This window comes from Salmo salar, chromosome ssa02 (assembly GCF_905237065.1).
Source record: "Salmo salar chromosome ssa02, Ssal_v3.1, whole genome shotgun sequence".
Taxonomy (NCBI): Eukaryota; Metazoa; Chordata; class Actinopteri; order Salmoniformes; family Salmonidae; genus Salmo; species Salmo salar.
The window spans coordinates 69,565,903-69,583,748 of NC_059443.1; the positions used below are offsets into that span (position 1 = coordinate 69,565,903).

The 17,846-nt window shown below is 45.5% G+C and overlaps 2 protein-coding genes across 2 annotated transcripts in view; both read right to left on the reverse strand.

Annotated features, from left to right (window-relative positions):
• Window positions 1-17,846, reverse strand: part of LOC106591235 (sialoadhesin) — a 608,384-nt gene that overhangs the window by 124,226 nt on the left and 466,312 nt on the right. The gene's annotated exons all lie outside the window — the stretch shown is intronic.
• Window positions 913-17,846, reverse strand: part of LOC106591308 (metal transporter CNNM1) — a 25,525-nt gene continuing 8,591 nt past the window's right edge. The window contains 9 exon segments of the mRNA XM_045708923.1: window positions 913-1,121; window positions 1,282-1,386; window positions 1,516-1,730; window positions 1,732-1,751; window positions 2,336-2,419; window positions 2,421-2,483; window positions 2,732-2,821; window positions 3,599-3,768; window positions 4,190-4,330. Coding sequence (XP_045564879.1) covers window positions 931-1,121; window positions 1,282-1,386; window positions 1,516-1,730; window positions 1,732-1,751; window positions 2,336-2,419; window positions 2,421-2,483; window positions 2,732-2,821; window positions 3,599-3,768; window positions 4,190-4,330 — 1,079 coding nt within the window. The 3' untranslated portion in view covers window positions 913-930.

Below are 17,846 nucleotides of genomic sequence, written 5' to 3' on the forward strand. Positions count from 1 at the left end.
GAGAGAGGTAGAGAGAGAGAGGGAGAGTGGTAGAGAGAGAGAGGGAGAGTGGTAGAGAGGGAGAGGGAGAGAGAGAGAGAGGGAGGGAGAGAGTGAGAGGGAGATTGGTAGGGAGGGAGAGAGAGTGAGAGGGAGATTGGTAGGGAGAGGGAGAGAGAGGGAGGGAGAGTGAGAGAGATTGGTAGGGGGGAGAGGGAGAGAGAGGGAGGGAGGTGAGAGAGAGATTGGTAGGGGGGAGTGGTAGAGAGAGAGTGGTAGAGAGAGGGAGAGGGAGCGAGGAGGGGGAGAGAAGGATTGGTAGGGAGAGAGTGAGAGGGAGATTGGTAGGGAGAGAGAGAGGGAGAGGGGGAGAGAGAGGGGGAGAGGGAGGGGGAGAGGGTGGTAGAGAGAGAGGGAGAGGGAGAGAGGGTAGAGAGAGAGAGGGAGAGAGGGGGGAGAGGGAGAGGGAGGAGAGGCAGAGAGAGAGGGGCGAGAGAGAGCGTGGTGGAGAGGGAGAGAGGGGAGAGGAGTTTTGTGGAGGTCAGAGTGATGGGGCCAGAGTAGTACACACACACATGTGAGGGGCCAGGGTTCCGTTGGGGGGGCCTCCAGAGCAAGACTCTTGGCAGAGGGAGGCAGGGGCCCAATGAATGACTGGTTGCTAGGACATAGCTGTTCATGTAGCAGAGGTGCAGGGAAAGAGAAAGGCTCAGGACTTAGACTGTTACTAAGGGTGCATCCCAAATGGCACCCTACTCCCTATTTAGTGCACTACTTTTGACCAGGGCCCATGGGAATGAAGTGCCATTTGGGACGCATCCTAACATTACAATGTGACCAGTGGAGGGGACTCACACGGCGTGGGGTTGTTGGGTTTGTGCCTTCACGGTGGCTGGGTTGACATTTAAATGGTTGTATGTGTGTGTGGGCATTTGGATTGTCACACAGGTGTTAGAATGCAGAGTAAGGTGTGTGTGTGTGTGTGTGTGTATGCATGCTTGTATGCGTGTGTACTGTATGTTGTGTGTGTGACTCACTGAGTTTGAGCAGTAGTTTCTTGCCCAGTGTGTCCTCTGATCCACTCAGAGACAGAGTACTGATGAAAGAGGGGGCGTCCATTTCTATAGCAACAGAGGCTGTGTCTGAGAGAGAGAGAGAGAGAGAGAGAAAATGTGACATTATCAATCTCCATAGTAAACTGTGGATGTTGCTTCTGTGTTAAATGTCTTCCCTCATCACCAACTTCCTCCTTATTCTCCAGTCTTCCATCCCACTCCTTTGTTCCTCCCTATATTCTCTTACCGTTGGTGCCGTCCCTCTCTGAGTGCTCCTCTCTGATGTAAGAGATCTCATCCATCCTGAGGAACACGGAATCACTGGGGCTGTTCTGACTGTCTGATTTACTGCCTGTAGGGGGAGACAGGACAGTTATTATACACACAGTCACTGGGGCTGTTCTGACCGTCTGATTTACTGCCTGTAGGGGAGTAAGTCTATTCTCGCTCTCCCTCCCTCCTACCAGTATGGTTGACTTACGGACGATGCGGTTCTTCTCATTGAGCAGAGAGGTGCTGTGTGGGACGGAGGACTGCTGTCCTCTGGTTCTGGTCGAGCTGGGCCGGGTCTCTCTGGGGGGGAGGAGGTGGTCTCCACTCTGCTCCGGGACAGGGAGGTCGGGAGTGTTCCCTCTGTGGGCCGGGCGTCTGTGTCGGGGTCTGGGGGAGCTGTCCATCAGAGTGGCTGTCAGGCTTCTGGTAGTGGCTACGGGTGATCTGGGGGTTAGAAGTCGAAGGTCAAAGAAAGGTCGTAGGTCATAAATAGTCATAGGTCGACGTTAGAGGCTGTACTGTACCACAGCTCTGACTAAGCTACTAGGTTGTATCACAAATTACACACTTTTTCCTATAAAGTGCACTACTTTTGCTCAAGGACCATAGGACTATGGTCAAAAGTAGACTGTATAAAGAATAGGGTGCTATTTGGGACCTTTATTATTTATTTATTTTATTTTTACCCCCTTTCTCTCCCAAATTCAATTGGATCTTGTCTCATCACTGCAACTCCCCAATGAACTCGTAGAGGCCAAGGTCAAGTCATATGTCCTCCAAAACATGACCCGCCAAACCGCGCTCCTTAACACCCCCCGCTTAACCCGGAACCAGCCGCACCAATGTGTCGGAGGAAACACCGTTCAACTGACGACCGTGGTCAGCCTGCAGGCTCCCATCCTGCCACATGGAGTCGCTAGAGTGCGATGAGCCAAGTAAAGCCCCCAAATGGTGTTGGAGCAGGTGTATCCAGGTAACGTGAGGTGGGCGGGGCTGTACTGGCTACCGTACCGTGGTCTTAGGCCTACCTTAATGACCTGCAGGTGTGTGAGCTGCCTAACAGAGTAGTCAGGCAGGTAGACGCTCCCCCCTCCGTTGAGTTGGCCCAGACCTGCCCCCATACAGCATAGAGTCAGACCGGTCCAGACCACTGCTACGGGAGGGGGGATCTGTGGACTGAATCATACAGGATGGTAATGAGTCAGACAGGGATGAGAGTAGTGACCCACCACTCTCTGGTCTATGTAATGGGACAGTCCACTAACGTACCTGTAATCTCTTATGTTTGTCATGAAACGTTTTGTTTTCTTTGAGCTTGTAATGTGTGCACAGGCTGTTTCTCTATATTCATGTGTTAATGTTTGCGTGGTGAGTGAGTGAGTGAGTGGAGGAGTGTGAGTGAGAGTGAGAGTTGAGCCAGTTACCTGTGGGCATGATGGCAGGCACCCGTAGTAGGCGAACGCTCCGTTCTCAAACCTCAGAGCCTCTTTACCAAACTCCACCTCCACACGACCCTGGACACACAGGACAGAGAAATGGTCAAGTTCCCTGATTTGTGTCTAAGCCATATTCTAGATATTCCAAGCTATATATAAAACCAGGGTTGGTGTAGCAGTCAGCACCTCCCCCTATAGCACATGATATGCACATGAACACCTGCTCTTTCCATTAAATAGACTGACCAGGTGAATCCAGGTGAAAGCTATGATCCCCTATTGATGTCACTTGTTAAATCCACTTCAATCAGTGTAGATGAAGGATTTTTAAGCCTTGAGACAATTGAGACATGGATTGTGTATGTGTGCCGTTCAGAGGGTGAATGGGCGGCAAGACAAAATAGTTCGATGCCTTTGAGCGGGTAGTACAGTAGGCGCCAGGCGCACGGTTTGAGTAAGTCAAGAACTGCAAACGCTGCTGGGTTTTTCACGCTCAACAGTTTCCTGTGTTATCAAGAATGTTCCACCACCAAAAGGACATCGCCAACTTGACACAGCGCCTGTGGGAAGCATTGGATTCGACATGTGCCAGCATCCTGTGGAATGCTTTCAACACCTCGTACATGCCTCGATGAATTGAGGTTGTTCTGAGGGCAAAATGAGGTGTAACTCAATATTAGGAAGGTGTTCCTAATGTTTTGTCCACTCAGTGTACTCTCCCTCTGTAGGATCGAATCCTTTTCTGCTTTGACACACTTATCTCCTCACTGTCCTGTCTGTTCTCTACTCTCCCTATCAATAAAATACATTCAATCAATTTGATTCATCGCTAAGGGACAATTTGGGCGTTTATACCTGTAGTAACAGGATGAAGTAGTCAACAGGTTTGTTTCTCTGAAACAGGAAGTGCTGTGGGGCCAGTTTGTTCTTGTCATCGTAGCTCAGCTCCTGGACCACACTGGGGTGTTTAATGAGACGCAGTAAGATCTTCTCTGATAGGTGGGCTGGCCTGAATGGCTCCACCTCTACAGGAGGTGGGGAGGGAGAGAGGGAGGGAGGGAGAGAAAGAGAGAGAGAGTGAGGGATAGAAGGGGTAGGAGGAGAGGGTGTATAAGAGGAGAGATGAAAGAGGGATAGAAGAGGTAGGAGGAGGGGTAGTTAAAAGAGGAGAGATGAAAGAGAGATAGAAGAGGTAGGGAGGAGAGGGTAGTAAAAGGGGAGAGATGAAAGAGGGATAGAGAGGAAGACATGAGAAAGTCAGTGGAAAAGTAAGAAGAAAAATGTCATTTGTATTAACTGGTAAACATTCTTTGCTATTCAATGGGTTGTTTTTTAACTGGCCTCAAATTGAGAACAACTTACTTCCACAGAGATTATATATTTCATTATTTAACACTCAGGAAGTGACCTCACAGTGGACACGAAGTGACATCACAGTGGGCCTACCTGTGGACAGGAAGCGGTGCGTGGCGAGGAGGAGCTGGGGAGAGATCTTCACCTTCATCTCGTTCTCCGACAGCTTAAAGATGGAGAAGTCCTGCTGCTTCCTCTCATGGTGAGAAACACGACGCTTAGAACGGTTATCAGCTGTAGAGGGAGACAACACTTAGAGAAGTTATCAGCTGTAGAGGAGACACTTAGAGAGGTTATCAGCTGTAGAGGGAGACACCTAGAGAGGTTATCAGCTGTAGAGGGAGACACCTAGAGAGGTTATCAGCTGTAGAGGGAGACACTTAGAGAGGTTATCAGATGTAAAGACACTTAGAGAGGTTATCAGTGTAAGGGAGACACTTAGAGAGGTTATCAGCTCTAGAGGGAGACACAGAGAGGTTATCAGCTGTAGAGGGAGACACCTAGAGAGGTTATCAGATGTAGAGAGACACTTAGAGAGGTTATCAGCTGTAAAGACACTTAGAGAGGTTATCAGCTGTAGAGGGAGACATTGAGAGGTTATCAGTTTAGAGAGACACTTAGAGAGGTTATCAGCTGTAGAGGAGACACTTACAGAGGTTATCAGCTTTAGAGGGAGACACTTAGAGAGGTTATCAGCTGTAGAGGAGACCTTAGAGGGGGTTATCATTGAGGAACTTAGGGGGGTTATCAATTACGTTATCTTAAGGGACACTTAGGGGGGTTATCAGCTGAGGAACACTTACAGAGGTTATCATTAGAGGAACACTTAGGTTATCAGTGTGAGGAGACACTTAGAGAGGTTATCAGTGTAGAGGAACACTTACGAGGTTATCAGATTAGAGGAGACCTTAGAGAGGTTATCAGCTTAGAGGGAGACACTTGGGAGGTTATCGATGTGAGGAGACACTTACAGAGGTTATCAAATGTAAAAATACACTTGAGGTTATCGCTGTGGAGGGAGCCCGGTTATCATGTAGAGGAGATCTTAGGAGATGATCAGCTTTAGACAACATTAGAGGGTTATCAGCTGTGAGGCCTTATAGATGTTATCAGCTGTAGAAATACCCAGAGAGATTATCAGCTGTCAAAACAACCTTAGGGTTTATCAGATGTAGAGGAGACACTTAGAGAGGTTATCAGCTGTGGGGAGACACCTAGAGAGGTTATCAGCTGTGAGGGAGACACTTAGAGAGGTTATCAGCTCTAGAGGGAGACACTTGAGATGTTATCAGATGTAAAGACACTTAGAGAGGTTATCAGCTGTAGAGGGACACGCTTATAACTGGTTATCAGATGTAGAAGAGGGACACTTGGAGAGGTTATCAGCTGTAGAGGAGAAACTTAGAGAGGTTATCAGCTTTAGAAGGAGACACTTAGAGAGGTTATCAGCTGTAGAGGAGACACTTAGAGAGGTTATCAGATCTAGAGGGAGACAGAGAGGTTATCAGCTGTAGAGGGAGACACTTAGAGAGGTTATCAGCTGTAGAGGAGACACTTACAGAGGTTATCAGATGTAGAGGAGACACTTAGAGAGGTTACTCAGCTGTAAGAGGGAGACACTTAGAGAGGTTATCAGCTGTAGAGGGACCACTTCCAAGAGGTTATCAGCTGTAGAGGAGACACTTACAGAGGTTATCAGTCTAGAGGAACACTTAGAGAGGTTATCAGTCTGGAGACACTTACAGGGGTTATCAGCTTGGGATACACTTCCGAGTTATCAGCTGTGAGGGACACGGGGTTATCAGTTGTAGAGGAGATACTTAGAGGGATATCTTTACAACTTAGAGAGTTATCATGTGAGGACCTTATAGATGTTATCAGCTGTATCTTGAAATTATCACTGTAACAACACTTAGAGGTTCATCATTAGAGGAACACTTGGGGTTATCAGTGTACACGAGGGTTATCAGATGTGGAGGAGACACTTGAGATTTATCAGTGTGAGGAGACACTTAGAGAGGGTTATCATGTATGGAACACTTAGAGGGTTATCAGTTAATACTTAGGATTATCAGCTGTAGAGGAGACACTTGAGGGTTTATCAGCTCTAAGGAAACAGAGTTATCAGCTGTAGAGGAACACTTGGGGTTATCAGCTGTAGAGAGATACTTACAGAGGTTATCTGTAGAGAACCTTAGGGAGGTTATCAGCTCTAAGGGAGACAGAGGTTATCCATGTGGGGACACTTACAGAGGTTATCAATTAGAGAACACTTGAAGGTTATCTGTGGGAACACTTAGGGTTATCAGATGTAGAGGGAGACACTTACAGGGGTTATCAGATGTGAGGGATACACTTAGGGGTTATCAGCTGTAGAGGGAACACTTTATGAGGTTATCAGTGTAGAGGAGATTTAGAGAGGTTATCAGCTGTTTAGACAACACTTAGAGGTTTATCTTAACTTGATGTTATCAGTTGAGGCTTTTATCGTTATTTATCTGTAGGATATTGATTATCAGCTGTGGGGGATCCTAGTTTCTTAGGAGCACTTAGAGAGGTTATCAGCTGTAGACAACACTTAGGAGGTTATCAGCTGTAGAGGACCCTAGGGTTATCAGCTGTGAGGCTTAGAGGGTTATCTTAGGACACTTAGAGAGGTTATCATGTAGAGGGAGACACTTAGGGAGGTTATCAGCTGTGGGGGGAGAAACTTAGGGGTTATCAGCTGTGGGAACACTTAGGAGGTTATCAGCTGTAGAGAACTTTAGGATGTTATCAGCTGTAGAGGAACCTTAGATTTTCACTTAGCCTTGGGGTTATCAGTTAGAGGTTAGAGGGTCATCGCTGTAGGACCCTCGAGTCATCAGCTGTAGAGAACACTTAGAGAGGTTATCGCTTAAGCTTAGAGAGATTATCTTGAGGCGAGATTATCAGCTGTAGAGGAGACACTTAGAGAGGTTATCAGTAGAGGACCTTGAGAGGTTATCCAGCTCTACAGGAACCTTGGGTTATCGCTGTGTATGAGGGAGACACTTAGAGGTTATCAGCTGTCAAGAGGGAGACACTTACAGAGGTTATCAGCTGTGAGGGAGACACTTAGGAGAGGTTATCAGCTGTGAGGGAGACACTTAGAGAGGTTATCAGCTGTAGAGGAGACACTTAGAGAGGTTATCAGCTGTAGAGGGAGACACTTAGAGAGGTTATCAGATGTAGAGGACATTGAGGTTATCAGCTGTAGACAACATTGGATGTTATCTGTGAGGAACCTCTTAGAGAGGTTATCAGCTGTAGAGGGGACACTACTTGAGGGGTTATCAGCTGTAGAGGGAGCCTTAGAGAGGTTATCAGCTGTAAGGACTAGAGAGGTTATCAATTAGAAGGCATTTAGAGAGATATCAGCTGTAGAGGGAGACACAGAGAGATTATCGGCTGTAGACACACTTATCAGCTTAGAGGACCTTAGGTTATCATTGGGACCTTAGAGAGATTATCAGCTGTAGACAACACTTAGAGAGGTTATCGCTGTAAACACTTAGAGAGGGTTATCAGCTGTAGAGGAGATACTTAAATGGGTTATCAGCTGTAGAGGGAGACACTCAGAGATTATCAGTATAGACAACACTTAGAGAGGTTATCCTGTGAGAACATTAGGGGTTATCAGATCTAGGGGAGACACTTAGAGAGGTTATCAGCTGTAGAGCAACATTAGAGAGGTTATCAGCTGTAGAGGGAGACACTTAGGGAGGTTATCAGATTGAGGAACACTTATAGAGGGTTATCAGCTTAGAGGAACTTGGTTATCAGCTGTAGACAACACTTAGAGATTATCAGCTTAGAACCAACCTTAGAGAGTTTATCAGATTACCTTGTGTTATCAGCTTAACTTGGAGGTTATCGCTGTATAGAACACTTGAGAGGTTATCGCTGTAGATTGGGTTATCATGCGAGACCTTAGAGGGTTATCAGCTGTGGAGGGAGACACTTAGAGAGGTTATCAGCTGTAGAGGAGACACTTACAGAGGTTATCAGCTGTAGAGGAGACACTTAGAGAGGTTATCAGCTGTGAGGGAGACACTTAGAGAGGTTATCAGCTGTGAGGGAGACACTTAGAGGTTATCAGCTGTAGAGGGAGACACTTAGAGAGGTTATCAGATGTAGAGGGAGACACTTAGAGAGGTTATCAGCTGTAGACGGAGACACTTAGAGAGGTTATCAGCTGTAGAGGGTAGCACTACTTAGAGAGGTTATCAGCTGTGAGGAGAGACACTACGAGAGGTTATCAGCTGTAGAGGGAGACACTTAGAGAGGTTATCAGCTGTAGAGGGACACTTACAGAGGTTATCAGATTAGAGGGCTTTAGGAGATATCAGTTAGAGGGAGACACGAGAGATTATCAGCTGTAAGACAACACTTATCCAGCTATAGAGGGAGACACTTAGAGAGGTTATCAGATGTAGAGGACACTTACAGAGGTTATCAGATGTAGAGGGATACACTTAGAGAGGTTATCAGCTGTAGAGGGAGACACAGAGGTTATCAGCTGTAGAGGAGATACTTAGAGAGATGATCAGCTTTAGACAACAATTAGAGAGGTTATCAGCTGTAGAGGGAGACACTTATAGATGTTATCAGCTGTAGAGGAGATACTTAGAGAGATTATCAGCTGTAGACAACACTTAGAGAGTTTATCAGATGTAGAGGAGACACTTAGAGAGGTTATCAGCTGTAGAGGGAGACACCTAGAGAGGTTATCAGCTGTAGAGGGAGACGCTTAGAGAGGTTATCAGCTCTAGAGGGAGACACTTAGAGTGTTATCAGATGTAAAGACACTTAGAGAGGTTATCATCTGTAGAGGGACACGCCTGCTTATAGCGGTTATCAGATGTAGAGGAGACACTTGGAGAGGTTATCAGCTGTAGAGGGAGAAACTTAGAGAGGTTATCAGCTTTAGAGGGAGACACACTTAGAGAGGTTATCAGCTGTAGAGGGAGACACTTAGAGATTATCAGCTGTAGAGGAGACACTTAGAGAGGTTATCAGTCTAGAGGGAGACAGAGAGTGTTATCAGCTGTAGAGGGAGACACTTAGAGAGGTTATCATCTGTAGAGGAGACACGTACAGAGGTTATCAGATGTAGAGGAGACCTTAGAGAGGTTATCAGTGTGAGGAAGACACTTAGAGTTATCTATAGAGGACCTTGATTATCAGATTAGAGGAAGACATTACAGAGGTTATCAGATGTGGAGGATACACTTAGAGAGGTTATCATGTAGAGGGACAGGGTTATCAGCTGTAGGGGAGATACTTAGAGAGATGATCCTTTAACAACATTAGAGAGGTTATCAGTTAGAGGGAACACTTATAGATGTTATCAGCTGTAGAGGAGATACTTAGAGAGATTATCAGCTGTAGACAACACTTAGAGAGTTTATCAGATGTAGAGAACACTTGAAGTTATCAGCTGTAGAGGAGACACAGAGAGGTTATCAGATGTAGAGGAGACACTTAGAGATGTTATCAGCTGTGAGGGAGACACTTAGAGGTTATCAGCAGTATAGGGAGACACTTAGAGAAGTTATCAGCTGTAGAGGAGAGTACTTAGAGAGATTATCAGCTGTAGAGGAGACACTTAGAGAGGTTATCAGATCTAGAGGGAGACAGAGAGGTTATCAGCTGTAGAGGGAGACACTTAGAGAGGTTATCAGCTGTAGAGGAGATACTTAGAGAGGTTATCAGCTGTAGAGGAGACACTTAGAGAGGTTATCAGATCTAGAGGGAGACAGAGAGGTTATAAGCTGTATAGGGAGACACTTAGAGAGGTTATCAGCTGTAGAGGAGATACTTAGAGAGATTATCAGCTGTAGAGGAGATACTTAGAGAGGTTATCAGCTGTAGAGGGAGACACTTAGAGAGGTTATCAGATGTAAAGGGAGACACTTAGAGAGGTTATCAGCTGTAGACAACACTTAGAGAGGTTATCAGATGTAGACGAGACACTTAGAGAGGTTATCAGATGTAGAGGAGACACTTAGAGAGGTTATCAGCTGTAGAGGGAGACACTTAGAGAGGTTATCAGCTGTAGAGGGAGAAACTTAGAGAGGTTATCAGCTGTAGAGGGAGAAACTTAGAGAGGTTATCAGATGTAGAGGAGACACTTAGGGAGGTTATCAGATGTAGAGGAGACATTTAGAGATGTTATCAGATGTAGAGGAGACACTTAGAGATGTTATCAGCTGTAGAGGGAGACACTTAGAGAGGTTATCAGCTGTAGAGGAGACACTTAGAGAGGTCATCAGCTGTAGAGGAGACACTTAGAGAGGTCATCAGCTGTAGAGGAGACACTTAGAGAGGTTATCAGCTGTAGAGGAGACACTTAGAGAGATTATCAGCTGTAGAGGGAGACACTTAGAGAGGTTATCAGCTGTAGAGGAGACACTTAGAGAGGTTATCAGCTGTAGAGGAGACCTTAGAGAGGTTATCAGCTGTAGAGGAGACACTTAGAGAGGTTATCAGCTGTAGAGGGAGACACTTAGAGAGGTTATCAGCTGTAGAGGGAGACACTTACAGAGGTTATCAGCTGTAGAGGAGACACTTAGAGAGGTTATCAGCTGTAGAGGGAGACACTTAGAGAGGTTATCAGCTGTAGAGGGAGACACTTAGAGAGGTTATCAGCTGTAGAGGGAGACACTTAGAGAGGTTATCAGATGTAGAGGGAGACACTTAGAGAGGTTATCAGCTGTAGACAACACTTAGAGAGGTTATCAGCTGTAGAGGGAGACACTACTTAGAGAGGTTATCAGCTGTAGAGGGAGACACTACTTAGAGAGGTTATCAGCTGTAGAGGGAGACACTTAGAGAGGTTATCAGCTGTAGAGGAGACACTTAGAGAGGTTATCAGATGTAGAGGGAGGCATTTAGAGAGATATCAGCTGTAGAGGGAGACACAGAGAGATTATCAGCTGTAGACAACACTTATCAGCTATAGAGGGAGACACTTAGAGAGGTTATCAGATTTAGAGGGAGACACTTAGAGAGGTTATCAGCTGTAGAGGAGATACTTAGATAGGTTATCAGCTGTAGAGGGTGACACAGAGAGATTATCAGCTGTAGACAACACTTAGAGAGGTTATCAGCTGTAGAGGGAGACACTTAGAGAGGTTATCAGATCTAGAGGGAGACACTTAGAGAGGTTATCAGCTGTAGACAACACTTAGAGAGGTTATCAGCTGTAGAGGGAGACACTTAGGGAGGTTATCAGATGTAGAGGGAGACACTTATAGAGGTTATCAGCTGTAGAGGGAGACACTTAGAGAGGTTATCAGCTGTAGAGGGAGACACAGAGAGGTTATCAGATCTAGAGGGAGACACTTAGAGAGGTTATCAGCTGTAGACAACACTTAGAGATTATCAGCTGTAGACAACACTTAGAGAGTTTATCAGATGTAGAGGAGACACTTAGAGATGTTATCAGCTGTAGAGGGAGACACTTAGAGAGGTTATCAGCTGTATAGGGAGACACTTAGAGAGGTTATCAGCTGTAGAGGAGACACTTAGAGAGGTTATCAGCTGTAGAGGAGACACTTAGAGAGGTTATCAGCTGTAGAGGGAGACACTTAGAGAGGTTATCAGCTGTGAGGGAGACACTTACAGAGGTTATCAGCTGTAGAGGGAGACACTTAGAGAGGTTATCAGCTGTGAGGGAGACACTTAGAGAGGTTATCAGCTGTAGAGGGAGACATTAGAGAGGTTATCAGCTGTAGAGGGAGACACTTAGAGAGGTTATCAGATGTAGAGGGAGACACTTAGAGAGGTTATCAGCTGTAGACGAGACACTTAGAGAGGTTATCAGCTGTAGAGGCAGACACTACTTAGAGAGGTTATCAGCTGTGAGGGAGACACTACTTAGAGAGGTTATCAGCTGTAGAGGGAGACACTTAGAGAGGTTATCAGCTGTAGAGGGAGACACTTAGAGAGGTTATCAGATGTAGAGGGAGACATTTAGAGAGTATCAGCTGTAGAGGAGACACAGAGAGATTATCAGCTGTAGACAACACTTATCAGCTATGAGGGAGACACTTAGAGAGGTTATCAGATTTGAGGGGAGACACTTAGAGAGATTATCAGCTGTAGACAACACTTAGAGAGGTTATCAGCTGTAGAGGGAGACACTTAGAGAGGTTATCAGCTGTAGAGGAGATACTTAGATGGGTTATCAGCTGTAGAGGGAGACACAGAGAGGTTATCAGCTGTAGACAACACTTAGAGAGGTTATCAGCTGTAGAGAGACACTTAGAGAGGTTATCAGATCTAGAGGGAGACACTTAGAGAGGTTATCAGCTGTAGACAGACACTTAGAGAGGTTATCAGCTGTGAGGGAGACACTTAGAGAGGTTATCAGATGTAGAGGGAGACACTTATAGAGGTTATCAGCTGTAGAGGGAGACACTTAGAGAGGTTATCAGCTGTGAGGGAGACACTAGAGAGGTTATCAGCTGTAGAGGGAGACACTTAGGAGGTTATCAGCTGTAGACACTGAGATTATCAGCTGTAGACAACACTTAGAGAGTTTATCAGATGTAGAGGAGACACTTAGAGATGTTATCAGCTGTAGAGGGAGACACTTAGAGAGGTTATCAGCTGTATAGGGAGACACTTAGAGAGGTTATCAGCTGTAGAGGAGACACTTAGAGAGGTTATCAGCTGTAGAGGGAGACACTTAGAGAGGTTATCAGCTGTAGAGGGAGACACTTACAGAGGTTATCAGCTGTGGGGAGACACTTAGAGAGGTTATCAGCTGTAGAGGGAGACACTTGAGAGGTTATCAGCTGTAGAGGGAGACACTTAGAGAGGTTATCAGCTGTAGAGGGAGACACTTAGAGAGGTTATCAGATGTAGAGGGAGACACTTAGAGAGGTTATCAGCTGTAGACGAGACACTTAGAGAGGTTATCAGCTGTAGAGGGAGACACTTAGAGAGGTTATCAGCTGTAGAGGGAGACACTACTTAGAGAGGTTATCAGCTGTAGAGGGAGACACTTAGAGAGGTTATCAGCTGTAGAGGGAGACACTTAGAGAGGTTATCAGATGTAGAGGAGGCATTTAGAGAGATATCAGCTGTAGAGGAGACACAGAGAGATTATCAGCTGTAGACAACACTTATCAGCTATAGAGGGAGACACTTAGAGAGGTTATCAGATTTAGAGGGAGACACTTAGAGAGATTATCAGCTGTAGACAACACTTAGAGAGGTTATCAGCTGTAGAGGGAGACACTTAGAGAGGTTATCAGCTGTAGAGGAGATACTTAGATGGGTTATCAGCTGTAGAGGGAGACACAGAGAGATTATCAGCTGTAGACAACACTTAGAGGTTATCAGCTGTAGAGGGAGACACTTAGAGAGGTTATCAGATCTAGAGGGGAGACACTTAGGGAGAGGTTATCAGCTGTAGACAACACTTAGAGAGGTTATCAGCTGTAGAGGGAGACACTTAGGGAGGTTATCAGATGTAGAGGGAGACACTTATAGAGGTTATCAGCTGTAGAGGGAGACACTTAGAGAGGTTATCAGCTGTAGAGGGAGACACAGAGAGGTTATCAGATGTAGAGGGAGACACTTAGAGAGGTTATCAGCTGTAGACAACACTTAGAGATTATCAGCTGTAGACAACACTTAGAGAGTTTATCAGATGTAGAGGAGACACTTAGAGATGTTATCAGCTGTAGAGGGAGACACTTAGAGAGGTTATCAGCTGTATAGGGAGACACTTAGAGAGGTTATCAGCTGTAGAGGAGATACTTAGAGAGATTATCAGCTGTAGAGGAGACACTTAGAGAGGTTATCAGATCTAGAGGGAGACAGAGAGGTTATCAGCTGTAGAGGGAGACACTTAGAGAGGTTATCAGCTGTAGAGGAGATACTTAGAGAGGTTATCAGCTGTAGAGGAGACACTTAGAGAGGTTATCAGATCTAGAGGGAGACAGAGAGGTTATCAGCTGTAGAGGGAGACACTTAGAGAGGTTATCAGATGTAGAGGAGACACTTAGAGAGGTTATCAGCTGTAGAGGGAGACACTTAGAGAGGTTATCAGATGTAGAGGGAGACACTTACAGAGGTTATCAGATGTAGAGGGATACACTTAGAGAGGTTATCAGCTGTAGAGGGAGACACTTACAGAGGTTATCAGCTGTAGAGGAGATACGTAGAGAGATTATCAGCTGTAGACAACACTTAGAGAGTTTATCAGATGTAGAGGAGACACTTAGAGATGTTATCAGCTGTAGAGGGAGACACTTAGAGAGGTTATAAGCTGTATAGGGAGACACTCAGAGAGGTTATCAGCTGTAGAGGAGATACTTAGAGAGATTATCAGCTGTAGAGGAGATACTTAGAGAGGTTATCAGCTGTAGAGGGAGACACTTAGAGAGGTTATCAGATGTAAAGGGAGACACTTAGAGAGGTTATCAGCTGTAGACAACACTTAGAGAGGTTATCGGGGATGTGACGAGACACTTAGAGGTTATCAGATGTAGAGGAGACACTTAGAGAGGTTATCAGCTGTAGAGGGAGACACTTAGAGAGGTTATCAGCTGTAGAGGGAGAAACTTAGAGAGGTTATCAGATGTAGAGGAGACACTTAGGGAGGTTATCAGATGTAGAGGAGACATTTAGAGATGTTATCAGATGTAGAGGAGACACTTAGAGAGGTCATCAGCTGTAGAGGAGACACTTAGAGAGGTCATCAGCTGTAGAGGAGACACTTAGAGAGGTTATCAGCTGTAGAGGAGACACTTAGAGAGATTATCAGCTGTAGAGGGAGACACTTAGAGAGGTTATCAGCTGAGAGGAGACACTTAGAGAGGTTATCAGCTGTAGAGGAGACACTTAGAGAGGTTATCAGCTGTAGAGGAGACACTTAGAGAGGTTATCAGCTGTAGAGGGAGACACTTAGAGAGGTTATCAGCTGTAGAGGGAGACACTTACAGAGGTTATCAGCTGTAGAGGGAGACACTTAGAGAGGTTATCAGCTGTAGAGGGAGACACTTAGAGAGGTTATCAGATGTAGACAACACTTAGAGAGTTTATCAGCTGTAGAGGGAGACACTTAGAGAGGTTATCAGATGTAGAGGGAGACACTTAGAGAGGTTATCAGCTGTAGCCAACACTTAGAGAGGTTATCAGCTGTAGAGGGAGACACTACTTAGAGAGGTTATCAGCTGTAGAGGGAGACACTACTTAGAGAGGTTATCAGCTGTAGAGGGAGACACTTAGAGAGGTTATCAGCTGTAGAGGAGACACTTAGAGAGGTTATCAGATGTAGAGGGAGGCATTTAGAGAGATATCAGCTGTAGACAACACTTAGAGAGGTTATCAGCTGTAGAGGGAGACACTTAGAGAGGTTATCAGCTGTAGAGGAGATACTTAGATAGGTTATCAGCTGTAGAGGGAGACACAGAGAGATTATCAGCTGTAGACAACACTTAGAGAGGTTATCAGCTGTAGAGGGAGACACTTAGAGAGGTTATCAGATCTAGAGGGAGACACTTAGAGAGGTTATCAGATCTCGAGGGAGACACTTAGAGAGGTTATCAGCTGTAGAGGGAGACAGAGAGATTATCAGCTGTAGACAACACTTAGAGAGGTTATCAGCTATAGAGGGAGACACTTAGAGAGGTTATCAGATCTAGAGGGAGACACTTAGAGAGGTTATCAGCTGTAGAGTGAGACACTTAGAGAGGTTATCAGCTGTACAGGGAGACACTTACAGAGGTTATCAGCTGTAGAGGAGATACTTAGAACCTTCCATAGAGAGGTTATCAGCTGTAGAGGGAGACACTTAGAGAGGTTATCAGCTGTAGAGGGAGACACTTAGAGAGGTTATCAGATGTAGAGGAGACACTTCGAGAGGTTATCAGCTGTAGAGGGAGACACTTAGAGAGGTTATCGGCTGTAGAGGGAGACACTTAGAGAGGTTATCAGATGTAGAGGAGACACTTAGGGAGGTTATCAGATGTAGAGGAGACATTTAGAGATGTTATCAGATGTAGAGGAGACACTTAGAGATGTTATCAGCTGTAGAGGGAGACACTTAGAGAGGTTATCAGCTGTAGAGGAGACACTTAGAGAGGTCATCAGCTGTAGAGGAGACACTTAGAGAGGTCATCAGCTGTAGAGGAGACACTTAGAGAGGTTATCAGCTGTAGAGGAGACACTTAGAGAGGTTATCAGCTGTAGAGGGAGACACTTAGAGAGGTTATCAGCTGTAGAGGAGACACTTAGAGAGGTTATCAGCTGTAGAGGAGACACTTAGAGAGGTTATCAGCTGTAGAGGAGACACTTAGAGAGGTTATCAGCTGTAGAGGAGACACTTAGAGAGGTTATCAGCTGTAGAGGGAGACACTTACAGAGGTTATCAGCTGTAGAGGAGATACTTAGAGAGATGATCAGCTGTAGACAACAATTAGAGAGGTTATCAGCTGTAGAGGGAGACACTTAGAGAGGTTATCAGCTGTAGAGGGAGACACTTAGAGAGGTTATCAGATGTAGAGGAGACACTTAGAGAGGTTATCAGATGTAGAGGGATACACTTAGAGAGGTTATCAGCTGTAGAGGGAGACACTTACAGAGGTTATCAGATGTAGAGGGATACACTTAGAGAGGTTATCAGCTGTAGAGGGAGACACTTACAGAGGTTATCAGCTGTAGAGGAGATACTTAGAGAGATGATCAGCTGTAGACAACAATTAGAGAGGTTATCAGCTGTAGAGGGAGACACTTAGAGAGGTTATCAGCTGTAGACAACACTTAGAGAGGTTATCAGCTGTAGAGGGAGACAACACTTAGAGAGCTTATCAGCTGTAGAGGAGACACTTAGAGAGGTTATCAGCTGTAGAGGGAGACACTTAGAGAGGTTATCAGCTGTAGAGGAGACACTTTGAGAGGTTATCAGCTGTAGACGAGACACTTAGAGAGGTTATCAGCTGTAGAGGGAGACACTTAGAGAGGTTATCAGCTGTAGAGGAGACACTTAGAGAGGTTATCAGCTGTAGAGGGAGACACTTAGAGAGATTATCAGCTGTGAGGGATACACTTAGAGAGGTTATCAGCTGTAGAGGGAGACACTTACAGAGGTTATCAGCTGTAGAGGAGATACTTAGAGAGATGATCAGATGAGGCAACACTTAGAGGTTATCAGCTGTAGAGGGAGACACTTAGAGAGGTTATCAGCTGTAGACAACACTTAGAGAGGTTATCAGCTGTAGAGGGAGACAACACTTAGAGAGGTTATCAGCTGTAGAGGGAGACACTACTTAGAGAGGTTATCAGCTGTAGAGGGAGACACTTAGAGAGGTTATCAGCTGTAGAGGAGACACTTAGAGAGGTTATCAGATGTAGAGGGAGGCATTTAGAGAGATATCAGCTGTAGAGGTAGACACAGAGAGATTATCAGCTGTGGACAACACTTATCAGCTATAGAGGGAGACACTTAGAGAGGTTATCAGATTTAGAGGGAGACACTTAGAGAGATTATCAGCTGTAGACAACACTTAGAGAGGTTATCAGCTGTAGAGGGAGACACTTAGAGAGGTTATCAGCTGTAGAGGAGATACTTAGATAGGTTATCAGCTGTAGAGGGAGACACAGAGAGATTATCAGCTGTAGACAACACTTAGAGAGGTTATCAGCTGTAGAGGTGTATCGATCTCAGAGAGTTATCAGCTGTGAGGGAGACAGAGAGTTATCAGCTGTAGAC